This window comes from Ochotona princeps, chromosome 22 (genome assembly GCF_030435755.1).
Source record: "Ochotona princeps isolate mOchPri1 chromosome 22, mOchPri1.hap1, whole genome shotgun sequence".
Lineage (NCBI taxonomy): Eukaryota > Metazoa > Chordata > Mammalia > Lagomorpha > Ochotonidae > Ochotona > Ochotona princeps.
The window spans coordinates 20,946,517-20,960,119 of record NC_080853.1 but is presented as its reverse complement, the minus strand read 5'-3'; the positions used below and the strand labels follow the sequence as shown (position 1 = coordinate 20,960,119).

At 53.0% G+C, this 13,603-nt stretch overlaps 1 protein-coding gene across 5 annotated transcripts in view; it reads right to left on the bottom strand.

Moving 5' to 3' along the window:
- Positions 1 to 10,853: 10,853 nt before the first annotated feature.
- LOC101520581 (tyrosine-protein phosphatase non-receptor type substrate 1) overlaps positions 10,854 to 13,603 on the bottom strand; it is a 34,350-nt gene continuing 31,600 nt past the window's right edge. For 4 of the 5 annotated variants that reach the window (XM_058679440.1, XM_058679439.1, XM_058679442.1 and 1 more), the window contains one exon: positions 12,509 to 13,207. In XM_058679440.1, coding sequence (XP_058535423.1) covers positions 12,944 to 13,207 — 264 coding nt within the window. In that variant the 3' untranslated portion in view covers positions 12,509 to 12,943. Of the gene's footprint in view, positions 11,114 to 12,508; positions 13,208 to 13,603 lie in introns of those variants that run through there. The other variant, XR_009247439.1, reaches the window with a different exon arrangement.

The window sequence follows — 13,603 nt, the reverse complement described above, 5'->3', positions numbered from 1 at the left end:
GGGCTCTGCCCACCTCCCACCCCCTGCAGCCAGCTTCATCCCGGGCCTGTTGTAGCCTCAGCCCGGAGTTCAAGACCTCAAGTCTGAGATCAGCCTTGCTTAGAACACAGAGTACCGGGAGCTTAGCGCTGCGGGCCAGGCTGCGTTCAATCAAGGCCCAAAGGGAAGACGTCAGAATGAAGACATATCTGTCTCCCTCTGAGGTTTCTGTAGGCACATGAACAGATCCACCCGGGCTCCATGCTGCAGTTGGATTACAGGTTAGGCTCGTAAGCCTGAAATAAATTGTATGCTCTTCGTATTATTCAGCACGGTACTGTATAATAATAAATTATACAGTTATAGGCCTCAGCCCAAGTTATAACAAATTATACCACAGCATATAATTACCCTGCACTGCACCATATAATAATAAATTAGACAGCTACAAACCTAAGTTGTGATTCCAGAAAGATAGGAGAATGAATGGGCCTGGTGATCCTTCCTCAGCTCCGACCCTTGCTGTCAGACAAGCTGGCAGCCAAAGGAGAAGAGGACTTGACTCTTTTACCATCTCTTCCCCTGGTCCTCCCTCTCTCCTTTCCTTCCTTCCTTCCTATGTTCCTTCTTTCTACCTGTCTGGGCAACCTCCCCCACCCTGGTTTGGGGTCCAGACTTGATCTTGGGAATCTGAGCTGACTTGGAGCTTAATCCCCATCCTCCAAGGTACCAGACTGTGGGGACAGCTGTGTGTAAGTGGAGAAAGACACCTGTCATATAACAGCAGATATCTGAAGAACAAAATGATCAACAAATGTGAAAAGCAGGCATCCGCCACGTGGCACGTCCCGGCCCAGGTGTTGGCTCCTCTGGCCCTGAGAGGTGGGCATCTCAGTCTCCACGTGGCAGATGCAATAAGCAAGATGCAGGGGATGTGCCCTGGGGTCACGCAGTCAGAAAAGGCACCACGGGAAGGAGAACCCAGGACTCACTGGCAGGTCTATTCCTTTGAGGCTATGATTCAATGGAGTCAGCTCAGGAGGCGCTGGTGGACAATAGGAAGCATCCTTCACAAATACTCAGCAGCCTGCAGGGTGCAAGGGAGGTTAAGGGCTCTTCTCCGACCAAGTCTGGCACAGTTAGGGCTCTCTTTGGTGGCACGGGAGCAGGTGCCCCTCCTCATGTGGAGCTCCATGGCCTGGGGCAGATTATAGAGGTGATGCAACCTGATCGTAATGGGTGCTGGGCACTGCTGTGAGCGCCTCACAGGTTTTAAACTTATTCTCCTAATACGCTTTTCACAGATGAGGGTCCCCAGGTACCAAGACATTAGCCATTAGTTTGAGGTTATAAAACCAATAGGCGGCCAAGCTTGGAATCAGAACTGAAGGTAAGTCAGGCTTGTTAGATTGGCCTTTCTTTTGTTTTGTTATTTGTGTTGGAGAGGCAGAGACATAAAGAGGCCAGTATTCTTCCAACTACTGGTTCGCTCTCTAAATGTCTGCAGCAACCAGAGCTGGGCCAGGACAAAGCCTGGAGCCAGTAATTCAATCTGGTTCTCTCATATGGGTGGCAGGGTCCTAAGCACTTGTGCCCTCCTTACTTGCTGCCTGCTGGGGTGAACACTGGCAGGAAACTGGAATTGGGAGAAAACTTGAAACCAGGCACTGAATCATGGGAGACAGGTGTCTGGTTTGGCGTCTTAACTGCCAAGTCCAATATCCACCCTAAACCCTTAATCTTACCCTCTATATTGCTAGCCTAAAAAAACTCATCTTTTAAAAAAAATCTTTTTATTTGTTTGAGAGACAAAGAAGAAAAATAGAAAAAGAGGTCTCCCATCTTTTGGTTTACTTCCCAAATCCTGTAGCTGTCAAAGTTGAACAAGGAGAAGCCAGGAGCCTGGGTCGGCTAGGTGAGCAGCAGAGACCCAAGATACCTGAACCAGCACCTTCTGCCTCCCAGGGTGTGCGTGAGCCCAAAGCTGGGCTGAGAAGCAGAACTGGAAGTTAATCCAGGCGCTCTGCAACAGGCTGTGGATGTCCCGAGCGCCATCTTACCCTCCGGCCGACAGGGGGAGCCACCAGGACCTCCTCTATTTCTGGAGCCTTGGAAGTTTAGTTGGTGATGTTGCAATCCACCTGTGCCTCTGAAGCGTTGGCCAAAATGCTGCACGTGGTCAGCATCCACCCAGGACCCTGTGGGAGCAAGGAATTCTGGGAGACTCAACTTGGGCTTAAGTAGTTGGTGGACCCCATCCTGGCCCCCATGGACCGTGAAAGCCAGCGTTAGAAAAAGGCAAGGCTCTGAGGAGTGGGGTCTTGAACAGTTTTGTAACCTGGGGTAGTTCCTGGTCAACTTCCTGCCTCAGATTCCTCACCTGTAAAACCCATGCAAGACTTCCACTTTCCGGCAGAAGGGCTGAGAGCAAGCAGGCAAGCCTTACTCCACCCCCAACTCAGCAAGCAGCTGACACCTCCTATGCAGTTAATTGATCCTAATCACTATTTGTGGCAGGAGTTTGCTATCCTTCTATCTTGCTACGAAAAACAAGTCATCTGTGTGCAAAGATAAGACACAGGAGGTCCCCCTCACCCCTGATTTCCCTCCCCATGGTTTCTGGGGTCCTCAGGTCAACCATGGTTTCTGGGGCTCCCAGGGTCTGGAAAGTTTGGTGTATCTGTTGAAACTTCCAAGGGAGAGACCACTCAACATTTATTACAGTTGATTATCATAATTGTTCTGTTTTATCATTAGCGATTGCTGTGCATCTCTGACTGTGTCTAATTCTGAAAGTCAGGTGTTATCCAAGGTTTGCCTGTGAAGGGAAAGGGCACCCTATACAGAGGTCTGTGCCCCCACAGCTCCAGGCATGCAGGGGGAAGGAGTCCTGGGGGGAAGTCAAAGGGGTACAGGGTGTTTGCAGAATGTTGCAAATCCTATTTCAATTAAGTCCCTCACCCGGTCACTCCTGAGAAGACAGTAACACTATCTTCCAAAGCATCTGCAGCAGCCAGCATTCAAATAAGATCCCGCCAGCAGGCTCCCGAGGACTTTGAAATCACGGCTCCTCTTCTGCCTTCCCCAAAATAAATGGAATGAATAAACCCCAAGTGTGTGTGTGGGGGGGTAGGCATAATGAAACTGCACTTCCACAGTTGTAGATGCAGTGGCTGCAGATTAAAAGAAAATATTTTCTTTGCAGAGGAAACTGGAAAGGAAACTGGCAGCAGAACGGGTGTGGAGGGGAAGCCGGAGGTCAGCCTGCAGGTGGTGGCCACTGCCAGGAATGCTGACAAGACAGGAGCAGGGAGGGAGCCGGGCTGGGCCAGGGGTGGGTGGGGGGAGGGCGTGGAGAGGCAGAGGACAGCACACTCCCCAGCTTCCATGCAGCTCCCTGCCACCCTAGCCTGGTGTTGAGTTTTGCTGCCAGCCCCTCAGCCATCGCCACTTCAGGGCCTGGTGCCACAGTCCGCTCAGTGCGGGGCCTCGTTTTCAGGAGCTGGTAGGAAAGAAAGCAAATGCTCAGCGCTGGAAGGAATGGGGGGAAATTGGTCCTCTTACTGCGTCGGAGGCTGCTCTCAGGCTGCTGCCGCCGCCAAAGAGGCCCCTGGGCGGTCTTTGTAGCCACTTAGCCCGGTGTTGAGGTTTTCTGCTTAACAGCCCGTAGGTCCAGACTGCGACAAGAAACACAAATGCATCGGAGCCGCCGCGAGGGCTCGTGCAGGAGGTGGAGGGAGTGCGTGCGTTCCCAGGAGCAGAGCAGGCGGGGCGGAGCCCTCAGACTGTATAGGGCTGGAGCTGAAACTGCAAGGCCCCTTGGGGCGGCCCTTTGGTGTAGTCCCAACAATGCCACTTGAGACACCAGCACCTCCTATTGGATCGTCTGCTTCAACTCCCACCCCGGACTCTAGCTCCCAGCTAACGCACACCCTGGGAGGCAGCAGGTGATGGCTCAAGCACTTGGGGTCCCTGTCACTCATGGGGGAACCCTGGGTGGAGCTCCTGGCTCCTGGCTTTGGTGTGGTCCAACCCTGGCTGCTGTGGGCATTTGGTAGTGAACCAAGAGATGGAAGTTAACTTGTTTGTGCTTCCTAACTACCTTTCAAACAAAATACATTTTGAAATGTTTTCAATGTTCATGTCTTTGACTCAGCCGTCTCACTTGTGGGAATTTCCACGCAGTGATGATTTACAGCAAAATTATGTGCAAGTAGGAAGAAAATAGGAACAACCCAAAGTGGCCACAATAGGGAATTTGTTAATTAGATTAGCATGGTGACATCTGACCCCATCAATTTGCTTTTCTTTATCCTTCAACTTCTTTCCTCATCCACTGGTCTCGTGGGCCCTACCACTGGGGCATATTCTGATTGAGAGGCTGTGCCCCAGTTCCTTCTTGCTCTGGCATGTGCCTCTGTGGATGCTGGTTGCTTTTCTCAGTCCTCTCTGCCCCTCCCATCCATGCCCACACAGCAGCCAGAGTGCCCAGTGTGATCGCAAGGACCTCAAGCCCGGCCTCTCCAAAACAGGCAAGCTCGATCCTGTTGCCCAGCCTTGTGCTCTCTGGCCCTGCTCCTGAGCTGTCCCACTCCGGACTCTGGCCTTCTCTTCCCTTGTGGACAGTCCCCATGCCATCTCCATGGGCAGGGTGACTTGCGGCCACCATGTGAGTTGTCTTCATTGCTTTGCCCCTCTGATTGTCTCTGCAGCACTTGACTCACGGTGAGATCATCGTGGGCATCTTCTCGTGCGTGTATTACTTCTTTCTCCCACTCTGGCTGACATCAAGGATGGGAGGTGCTGTGCGCTATGAACGAGTTTGGTAAATGAACGTAAGACTGTTAAGACTGTAAACGAACAGAAAGCTGTTAAGAACTAAATAGGCCTCTGGGTCTTACTCTGAAAGGAAACCCAGATATACAAACTGGCCAGACATGAGCAGGTGTGCCCGAGAAAAATCTAGATGGTGAGAACAGCCATGGATTTAGTAGCCTGGACCAAGTGCCAAGCACTTGTACATCTTCTAGCTGGTTCCATTCAATTTCAGTGCTAGCTTGACCCACTCTGCTTTGGAGGAGGAAACTGACCCAGAGAGGTGAAGAGATGTGCTTTGGGGAATGAGAGAGCCAGGAAGTAAGTGTGGAGGATCTATACTCTGAAGAAATATTTCTCAGATGGTACACAGTGCGAACTCAGAGGTGGAGAAGGGCTGAGCTCGATTTAGCAGGCCATGATGCCAGGAGATAAAGTGTGGCCTGGCACAAGCGGCCTCCCCTCTCTGTGCTCAGCTGGGAACAGGGGTAGATGACATGCCGAAAGTGCCCAGCTTGGGGCTCTCAGGGCATGGAAACGAGTAGTGCAAGATATCCATGTTCAGAACAGCAGACCTGGAGACTCTGCCCCAGAGCCTTTAATTCAAAACCACAGGGCTCTGCAGGACCTGGTGGTGACTGGGCTCCAGGCCGTGGTCCTTCCCTAGGGCCTTGGCTCTTCCAGCTGTCGCCCCTGCTGCTGCTTCCAGGGTGCTGGAATGCGATTCTCCAGGCAGCCCGCCAGCGGCATGTGCAGGGTCATTTCGGAAACAGCAGGGCCTGGTACGCGGTGCTGAGAGCAGGATGAAGGACTTCAGAGAGGCCTGGCCACATGCCCTGCAGGCAGACCCTTACCACCCTGTCCCAGCAGAATGCACTGGAAAGGAATGTGAAACAAGAAGCAAGTGACTCAGAATTTGGTGCACGCTGAGGCGCAGTTCAGCTTGGCCCGCAAGCACAAGGTGGGTGTGGTCTCAGACAAATGTGGAGTGCATGTTGAGTCTGTGAGCCAGTGCTTGTCGCCCAGTGCATTTCATCTATTTGCCTCTCTGATGGTCCCACTGGCAAAGGGCTTGGGACGTGTCTGTTTCTCTGTGGGTGCCTGACACCTTGCTGAACTTTGCAGTGCCTCAGTTTCCCCATCTGGGAAACGGGGTGTTCTCAGGGCCCAGGTCATGAGTTGGCATGGGGGCAGAAGGACTGAAGACCCAGGAAACATGACAAGGACTGCTATGTGCTAAGTTCTAGATCAGTATTAACTCAGTACATTATTATTTATTTAAAGAAAATATTTGTTTTTATTAGAAAGGCAGATCAGGGTCCCGGCGCGATAGCCTGGTGGCTAAAGTTCTTGGCTTGAACATACCAGATTCCCATATGGGCACCAGTTCTAATCCTGAAGGCCCTGCTTCCCATCCAGCACCCTGTTTGTGGCCTGGGAAAGCAATTGAGGATGGACCAAAGCCTTGATGTTCTGCACCCATGTGGAAGACCCAGAAGAAGCTCCTGGCTCCTGGATCCGGATTGACTCAGCCGTTGTGGCTGCTTGGGGAGTAAACCATTGGACAAAAGATCTTCCTCTCTCTCTGTATATCTGACTTTTCACTAAATAGATAAATATTAAAAAAAAGAGAGAGAAAGAAAGGCAGATCAGATTTATGGAGAGAAGGAAAGATCAAGAGGAATACCTTCCAACTGCTGGTTCACTCCTCAAATGGCTGCAGTGGCTGGAGTTAGGTAGATCTGAACCAGGAGCTTCTTCCAGGTCTCCCATGAAAACGCAGGGTCTCAAGGCGTTGGGCCATCCTCCACTGCTTTCCCAGGCCACAAGCTGGATGGGAAGTGGAGCAGCCAGGATATGAACCAGCACATGTATGGGATCCCAGCACTTCCAAGGAGACAATTAGCTACGGTGCCAGGCCCATCTCTCTCTCTCTCTTTTTCTGAAAGAGCCTTTCCATCTGCTCAGGAGTTTCCTCTGCCCCTTTGGTGAGCTCCATTTCCCTGCCCTGGGCACCTGTCCATGTGGCGAGCTGATTCCAGAAGCTCATGGAGCAGAGTCAGCAGGCTGACAGGTGAACCTCCCACAACATGTGTGACACCTTAGGCTGTGCGTGTGCCGGACGTCTCTTCCTGTTGATTGCAATCATTCAAATTATTCCAGATATTTTCTCTGTCTCACAGCCTCCTCTGTGAGCTCCAAAGCAAATCGTCTCCAGCCCGAAGAATCTGGGCACTGCTGCTATCCACACCAGCCCTAATGCCAGGCTGGAGAACAAAGCTCCCTCCACCACCTTCTTCCTCACAGGGGGTCTGAAGGCCAAGGTCAAGGTGGAGCTGGAGAGGGAGATTGGAAGGGGAGAGTGCTCACCAGTAGCCACAAGAGGGTAGACATGTTTATAAAGCAGATTGTTATTTTTTAATTCTTCGCCTGTGTCCTTTCCCCTACTTCTCTCTTTTAAGGATAATTAAAATGCAAGCTGGCACTCCCTGCTAGGAGTCAGCTGAAGGTTTAATTGCCCCAAGAAAAAAATCCCCGGCAAAAGGTCCCGCGGTAATGGCAGCTCTAGGCCTGGCTGCCCGCGCGCCTTCGCATCCTGCACATAATATTAGCAATAATGCGTTAATCTGCATGGGCACAGGCTCCATTGCCTGGCACCCAGGGAGCCGTGGCACAACCCGGCCCATAGCCTCCGTCAGGCTTTGGCAGCCTTCTCTCCATTAAGCTCTCACTCAGCCTCATTCTTGACCCAGGCTGTTGGCCCCACGATACGGCGGGGCTGTGACGGCAGCTGACCCTCCTGCCCAGGGCAGGAGGCTGGGGCAGGTGGGGCAGGGGGCTGGGGAGAAGTGGCTTGTCTTCCTTGACGTGGGGCAGGAGCACTGGGCTGGCAGGTTAGGCTGCTCCAGGCTTGCCAGTCATGGCGGCTGCCTTGTGCTGCTCTGGCTGCCCTGGTTTCTCTAAAGGCGGTGCCACAGGCTCAGGCAGTTTTGTGGGCTCCTTGCCTGTTGGAGCAAGTGATCGCTGTAAACCTTAGGATTGCAAGGAAAGGCAGAAATCTCAGTGGGAAAAGTCAGATGGCCCGGGGCTTGGCTCTAGCTCTAACCCTGACGGCTAGGGCTCTTGGAACTCCTGGGGTGCCCTGGAGATGACATACTGGCGACTCCTCTTCTTCCTCTTGTCTCTTGTCCTCCTCTTCCTTCCCACCCCATCCATCATCCTTCCTGTCCTGAGTTTTAACATATGCCTTTTAAATGTTTATTTCTTCATCTACTTGAAATACAGGGGGAAAGAAAGAAAGGGATCTTCCAACCTCTGGTTCACTCCTCAAAATGCCCACGACCAGCAAGGAAGCGTTCAACAAAGCGCCATGGCCAGACTCTTTTTTTTTTTTTTTTTCCAGACAGAAAAGTTTATTTGCAAAGGAACCAGGTGAGCAGGGAAGGGTGAGGGAAGGGGAAAGCATCTCTGGAGAGAAAGCTGGGAGGTTGGGTGCCTCTCGAAAGAGGAGGGAGAGAGAGACACCCCATGGCCCGGCTCTTTATGGAGGAAAAGAAAGAAAGGACTCAGCGGACCTTCCAGGCAGCAGGAGTGGGATGTGCAAAGGCCCTGGGGCATCATTTCACTCTGCCAGCAGGGTGTGTCACTGGTGCAGGGGTGAGTTGGGCCTCACACAGGGGAGGTCTCTGCTGAGTGCCAGTTCCTAATACCTTTGTTCTCTGACTCATTTGTCAGCATCCCTTCAATCTCAGTGGAGGGATTTTCCCATTAAGAGACTTTGCCCCATATAGGCACTTTGCCCCCCATAAGAAAAAAGTTTCTGAAGCTTGCAGACAACAGGTCTTGCCTCTCGTTGCTGTACTGGGGTGTTGTCTAAAACATCGCTGAAAGAGCCGTTCTTTCTGTCGAGGCAAACCCCCGAGCCTGGCTTGGCTCTTGGGCTAGGGACTCGGCTTCACCAAGCCAGCTGCCGTGCAAACTAATGTGTAGAGTTCTGTGCCTAGTACGGGGCAATCCATTTCTCTCTGGTAGAAAGAACTTAGAAGATACGATTTTAGTGTCTGGCAGAACATTAGCCAGTTTTACGTCTAACCTAAAAGTTCTCTTCTCATTCTCCTTTGTCAAAAGCCTGTAAATGCTGTCTCAGTCCTGGAGCCAGCTCATAGTCCTGCTGCCTTGCAGTCCTTGGGTTCCTCCTGTGTTTGGCCCATGCTGTGTGACTGTCCCTGTCCCTGCCTGCCAATGCCTCAGCTCTTGCTTGTCCCCATGAGCTCATTTGGGTGTGGCCCACTTTGCTGTCAACATTGTGTCCTCAGACTTTTGCACTGGCCAGAGAATGTGCACATACTCAGTGTGCAGTGGGAGGAGCTTGTGTATGTGTGACACCAGATTCTGTCTGGTTTTGAACCTTGGGGGCATGCATCTTCTTTTTCTTTTTTAAGATTAACTTATTTGAAAGGCAAAACTAGAGATTGAGAGAGATCTATCCATTGGTCCACTGCCCAAATGTTGGGACTATGTTAGAAGACACAGGCCATGACAGCTGGGCATGGGAAGCTGGCAGGTGCTGCCCCTCAGGGAAAGTGGGCAGGCCTCAGTCTGGCCTCCCTGGGTAGGACATTGAGGCTCGCTGTCTTTACACAAGGGGAACTTTAAGGAGCAACTTAACCAAGGGCAAATGCTGCCTGGGCCTCTTAGTCATGCAGATCTGGGCTGTGGAGAAGGGAGGCCCACGTGTTGGATAAGTGATGCACCCCTCATCTCCTCCACACCCTGACACCCTCCGGCTGAAGGCTGGGAATCTGTGGAGTGCTTGGGCACGACCAAGGTCCTGCCTGCAAGATGAGGGACTTCTCCAAATTCCAAAAGTTAGAAGCCTCTGACCACACAGATAAGGTCTAGGCCGAGGACAAGTTCCCTGGGCTTTTGTGGGTCTAAACTGAACCCAACCAACCTGACTCAAGATAACACTGGGTAAGGCCAGGCTTCCCACGCCTTGACTTTCCTTCCCTGCAGAATTGGCACAACCATGGCCTGCCAGTAGTTAGAAGTGAATGAGGCAGTAAGAATGGCAAGGTGGGACAGGCAGACTTTCTAGTTTCCAAGCCTGGTTCTGCCATGGAACCCTGCGGAATGGCTTCTCTTACAGGTGAGTGTCCGTGTGCTTACCTGTAAGCCACACAGAGCTGACTTTTGGTGGTGGTAGGACAAATTAGTGTTTGTGGATCACGTGGCACATCCCTTGCCCTGGCTCTCGCTGTTGACGTAGTCAGTGCCCTGTTCATGGTGTATGGACCGTTAGCTCTGTGGGTGGGCATCAGGCACCCAGGTCAGACAGCAACTTCATGTCTTATCACTATCACTCATCAGCTGTGCAACCCTGCATTAAGTTGCACCACTTCTCTGTGCCTTGCATGTTGCACATCACTGACCTCATCAAGTTCTAGGGTTCCAAACGCAGTCAGACCACGTCAAGTGCTGACACGCAGTCAGCACGAGATACTGTTAATGAGCTGTGGACACATGAACAGGATGGTGTAATTAGCACTGTGACTCTGCTCTTAGCGGGGGGGGGGGTGAGGGGAGGAGGGCACTAACATCCACCGAGCACCTGGTGTCAGTCACACTTGACCTAGATTGTGTGGTGATGAGGAGCACCTGGTGGGAGGGGCAGGCAGTCACCTGTGGAGGGTTCGTGCAGGCAGGAAGTCCCACAGCTTGCTGAGGGCTTTCCACTTGCCAAGCCTGGGGCTCAGAACCTACAGTGACGGCACTGGGAGGGGTGTGGTGCTGTCCCATCATGCAGAGGAGGGGACAGTGAGGTGTCTGCACTCCCACAGCCACAGAGCGGCACAGCCAGGTTCACACGTGACTGCCTGCATGCTTGCGCCAGCTCTCTCAGCTGGAGGAAGTGATGTTTCATGTCCAGAGGGCATCCCATGCTGCAGCTGGATCCCCAGCCCTGGGACCACATCCGCTGTTGTGGGGGACGACAGCCAGCCTTCGAGGAAGCCCCCAGGACAGACACACAACAAGAAGGACACTCACACCCGAGGGAGTCCCTGTTACCCAGAAATCTTTATTACAAAAATATTTTGCAAGCCAAAAAGTTTAAGTTGCAACTATATACAAAACGGGGCCTGTTTCCTTCCCAGCGGTCTTAAAATAAACTCCCCAAACCACGCTCCTTCCGCAGTGTTCCTTTAACCTCTTCCTCTTCCTGGGCTTCCATACACAAGGTGCTGGGACTCTCCCAGGCTGTCGGGCGGAGGCGAAAGCTTTCTGTCTTGCTTGGTCTTCTTCCCCTCATCCCGCCCCCCTCCAAAAATGAAAAATAAAACAAAATGAAAATGGCACCAAGAAAACCTTCCTGGAAAATCCTTTTGTGTACATCATACGCCCGCATGTGCGCATGTGCGCATGCACAGGCGTGTGCTGTCTAGAAAGCAGCAGGGAGGGAGATGATGTTGGACGTGGCCTTAGCAGGTGGCTGGGTCCCTGTGGCTACTTGTGGCCACTGAGCTCTGGTCTCCATGCGTGAGTGGAAGCTGCCCATGCGACTGGCCGGCTGGGCTAACTTATTGCGGCGGTGCCATGATGAGACCCGCCAGGCCTCCCCTGTGAGCTGGAGCAGCCATGAGCAGAAGCTGGCTTCTTGCTCTAACAGCCTGAACGGAATTCTTGGGCATTGTGCTATGGGGGGGCTGTGAATCTTGGTGCCCAAGACAGAATAAACAGGGGCCTCCAGCACTGCATGCCCTAGGCCTAGCCAGGCCTCACCCAACACACAGGGCCAGAAGGTAAGAGGGTAGCAGCTTCTGCCCAACCTCCTGAGACAGGGATAGAAAGTAGACTGGCCCTAGCGCTCAGCAGCACAGCCCTGGTGGTACCTGGTACCTGGTGCAGTGTGATCCCAACAGGGTGTGAGAGCACAAATGGGAGGCTCTGCCTTTAGCAATCCACTTGCAGAGCTGGAAGGGGAGGGTGCTGCAGTCTGTAGGCCGACACTGCAGGTGAGGGATGGCTAGGAAGGCATCACTGCCCCTTCCCCTCTTTACACACGGGCAGAAGGAGGCAACAGCTCTGGCCAAGACAGAGGTGGCCTGGAGAACCCCTGGGCAGGTTGGACTAAGCACAATGGGGCTGTGGAAAGCAGCAGCACACAGCTTGGTGGGGTCACTGTCAAGTCCACGGAGCGGCCAAACAAGCACTCCCTCCGGCTACTCAGGGCTCTGGAAGGCTGCGATTTTGCCATCAGAAAAATCCCTCTAGGATGACAAATGGCGACACCTCGGACTGCACAAGATCTGACCATGGACGTTAACACAGGACAAAGAGCAAGGAAAATGCTGCTCCAGCTTCAAGAAAGAAATAAACAAAAACAAAAAACAAAACCAAACTCAAACGCAACAGCACAGATCAAGTTTTCTAACAGCTCAGGTTCAAAATTGCACGTTTCACATTTCTCAGTAATTTACAGGCGTCCCCAGTGAGTTGGTGCTGAGTTAGTGCTGGCTGCAGCAAGCAAGCTCAGGTTGAGAAAGGCAGGGTGGGGCCGCGGGTCCCTGGGGAAGTGCGGAGGAGCTCCCCAAGAGGGGATTTTGTCTTGAGGTCCTTTGGTGGGGGCGGGGAACTGGAGTGTTCCTCGAGGGGCCCCTTCTCCCCCAGGGCGTGTGGCTCATCCTCCTAGGAGGCTTTGGGGCAGCAACCCCACCAAGTATCAGTTTTGTTTCAGCTTCTCTGTGGGTGGGGCCAAGAGAGCTAAAAGGAAAGAGCTCCCCTGAGCCACTCACTGGGGAGGGTGGTGGGAAGCTGGGTGTTTATTTCCGCCCCCTGGAAGATCAGGTTTTGTAAGATGCACGAGGTCTGTCCAGGGCCCCCACAACCATGACTCAGACACACGCTCTGGAGGACAGAGGCACGGAGAACTCCAGCTCTGGTCCATCTCATTGACTAGTTCAGCAACTCCAGTTTCCGGTATGTGGCAAGAATGGGGGCCCATGGCTGCCCTGCAGAGACAAGGGCTGAGGACAGAAGAGCCCCACCGCCCGGCCCTCCGGGAACCTGGGCTGGCTGTCCGCAACATGGCTGCTCCATGCGGGACAGGAAAGCTCTTGGGGACAGGACCAAGAGCAGCCGGAAGTCCCATTCACTTCCTCTGCACCTGGACGCTGGCGTACTCAGAGAAGGACGGCTCCGGCTTGGGGGCCGGCGGCTTTGGGGTGCGGTTGAGGTGCACCATGTCCAGGTCGGCATAAGTGAGGGTGTCCTCCGAGGTGACCGGAGGGCCGGTCTGAATGCTGGCATATTCTGTATGGTTGTTGGGCTCGGCGGCCCGCGGAGCTGTCTTCTTCCCCTTGGGCAGGTTGAGGTCTGCATAGGTGATGTCATTGATGTCGTTGGTGTCCTGGATCTGAAAAGAGAGGGGCTTCCCCATTAATGGGGTACCATGCCTCAGTCTCCCCGTGGCCCTCCCTCAAGCTCCCTGTTGTCTGTTGAAGGTGTCCTGTCCCCCTTCCCCTGGCGTCCATGAGAGACCAAGACCATTGCCTGCCAATCACAGATGACACTTCTTGAGTCAGAACCTTGGGCCTGAATCTTGTCCTGCTTTCTTGCAGAGGCTTTAGGCAATTCATGTAACATCTCCAGGCCTCCGTCTGCCCACCACAAGAGTGGGGAGAATGACAGCATCTCCTGCCAGTATTGCTCTGAGACTCCAATGAGCTAAGCCAGGCCCAACACTGCAAACAGAGCCTGGCATGGACTGCGCTGCTTTCCATAAGGATTAGCAACCCCTGAACACTTAGCA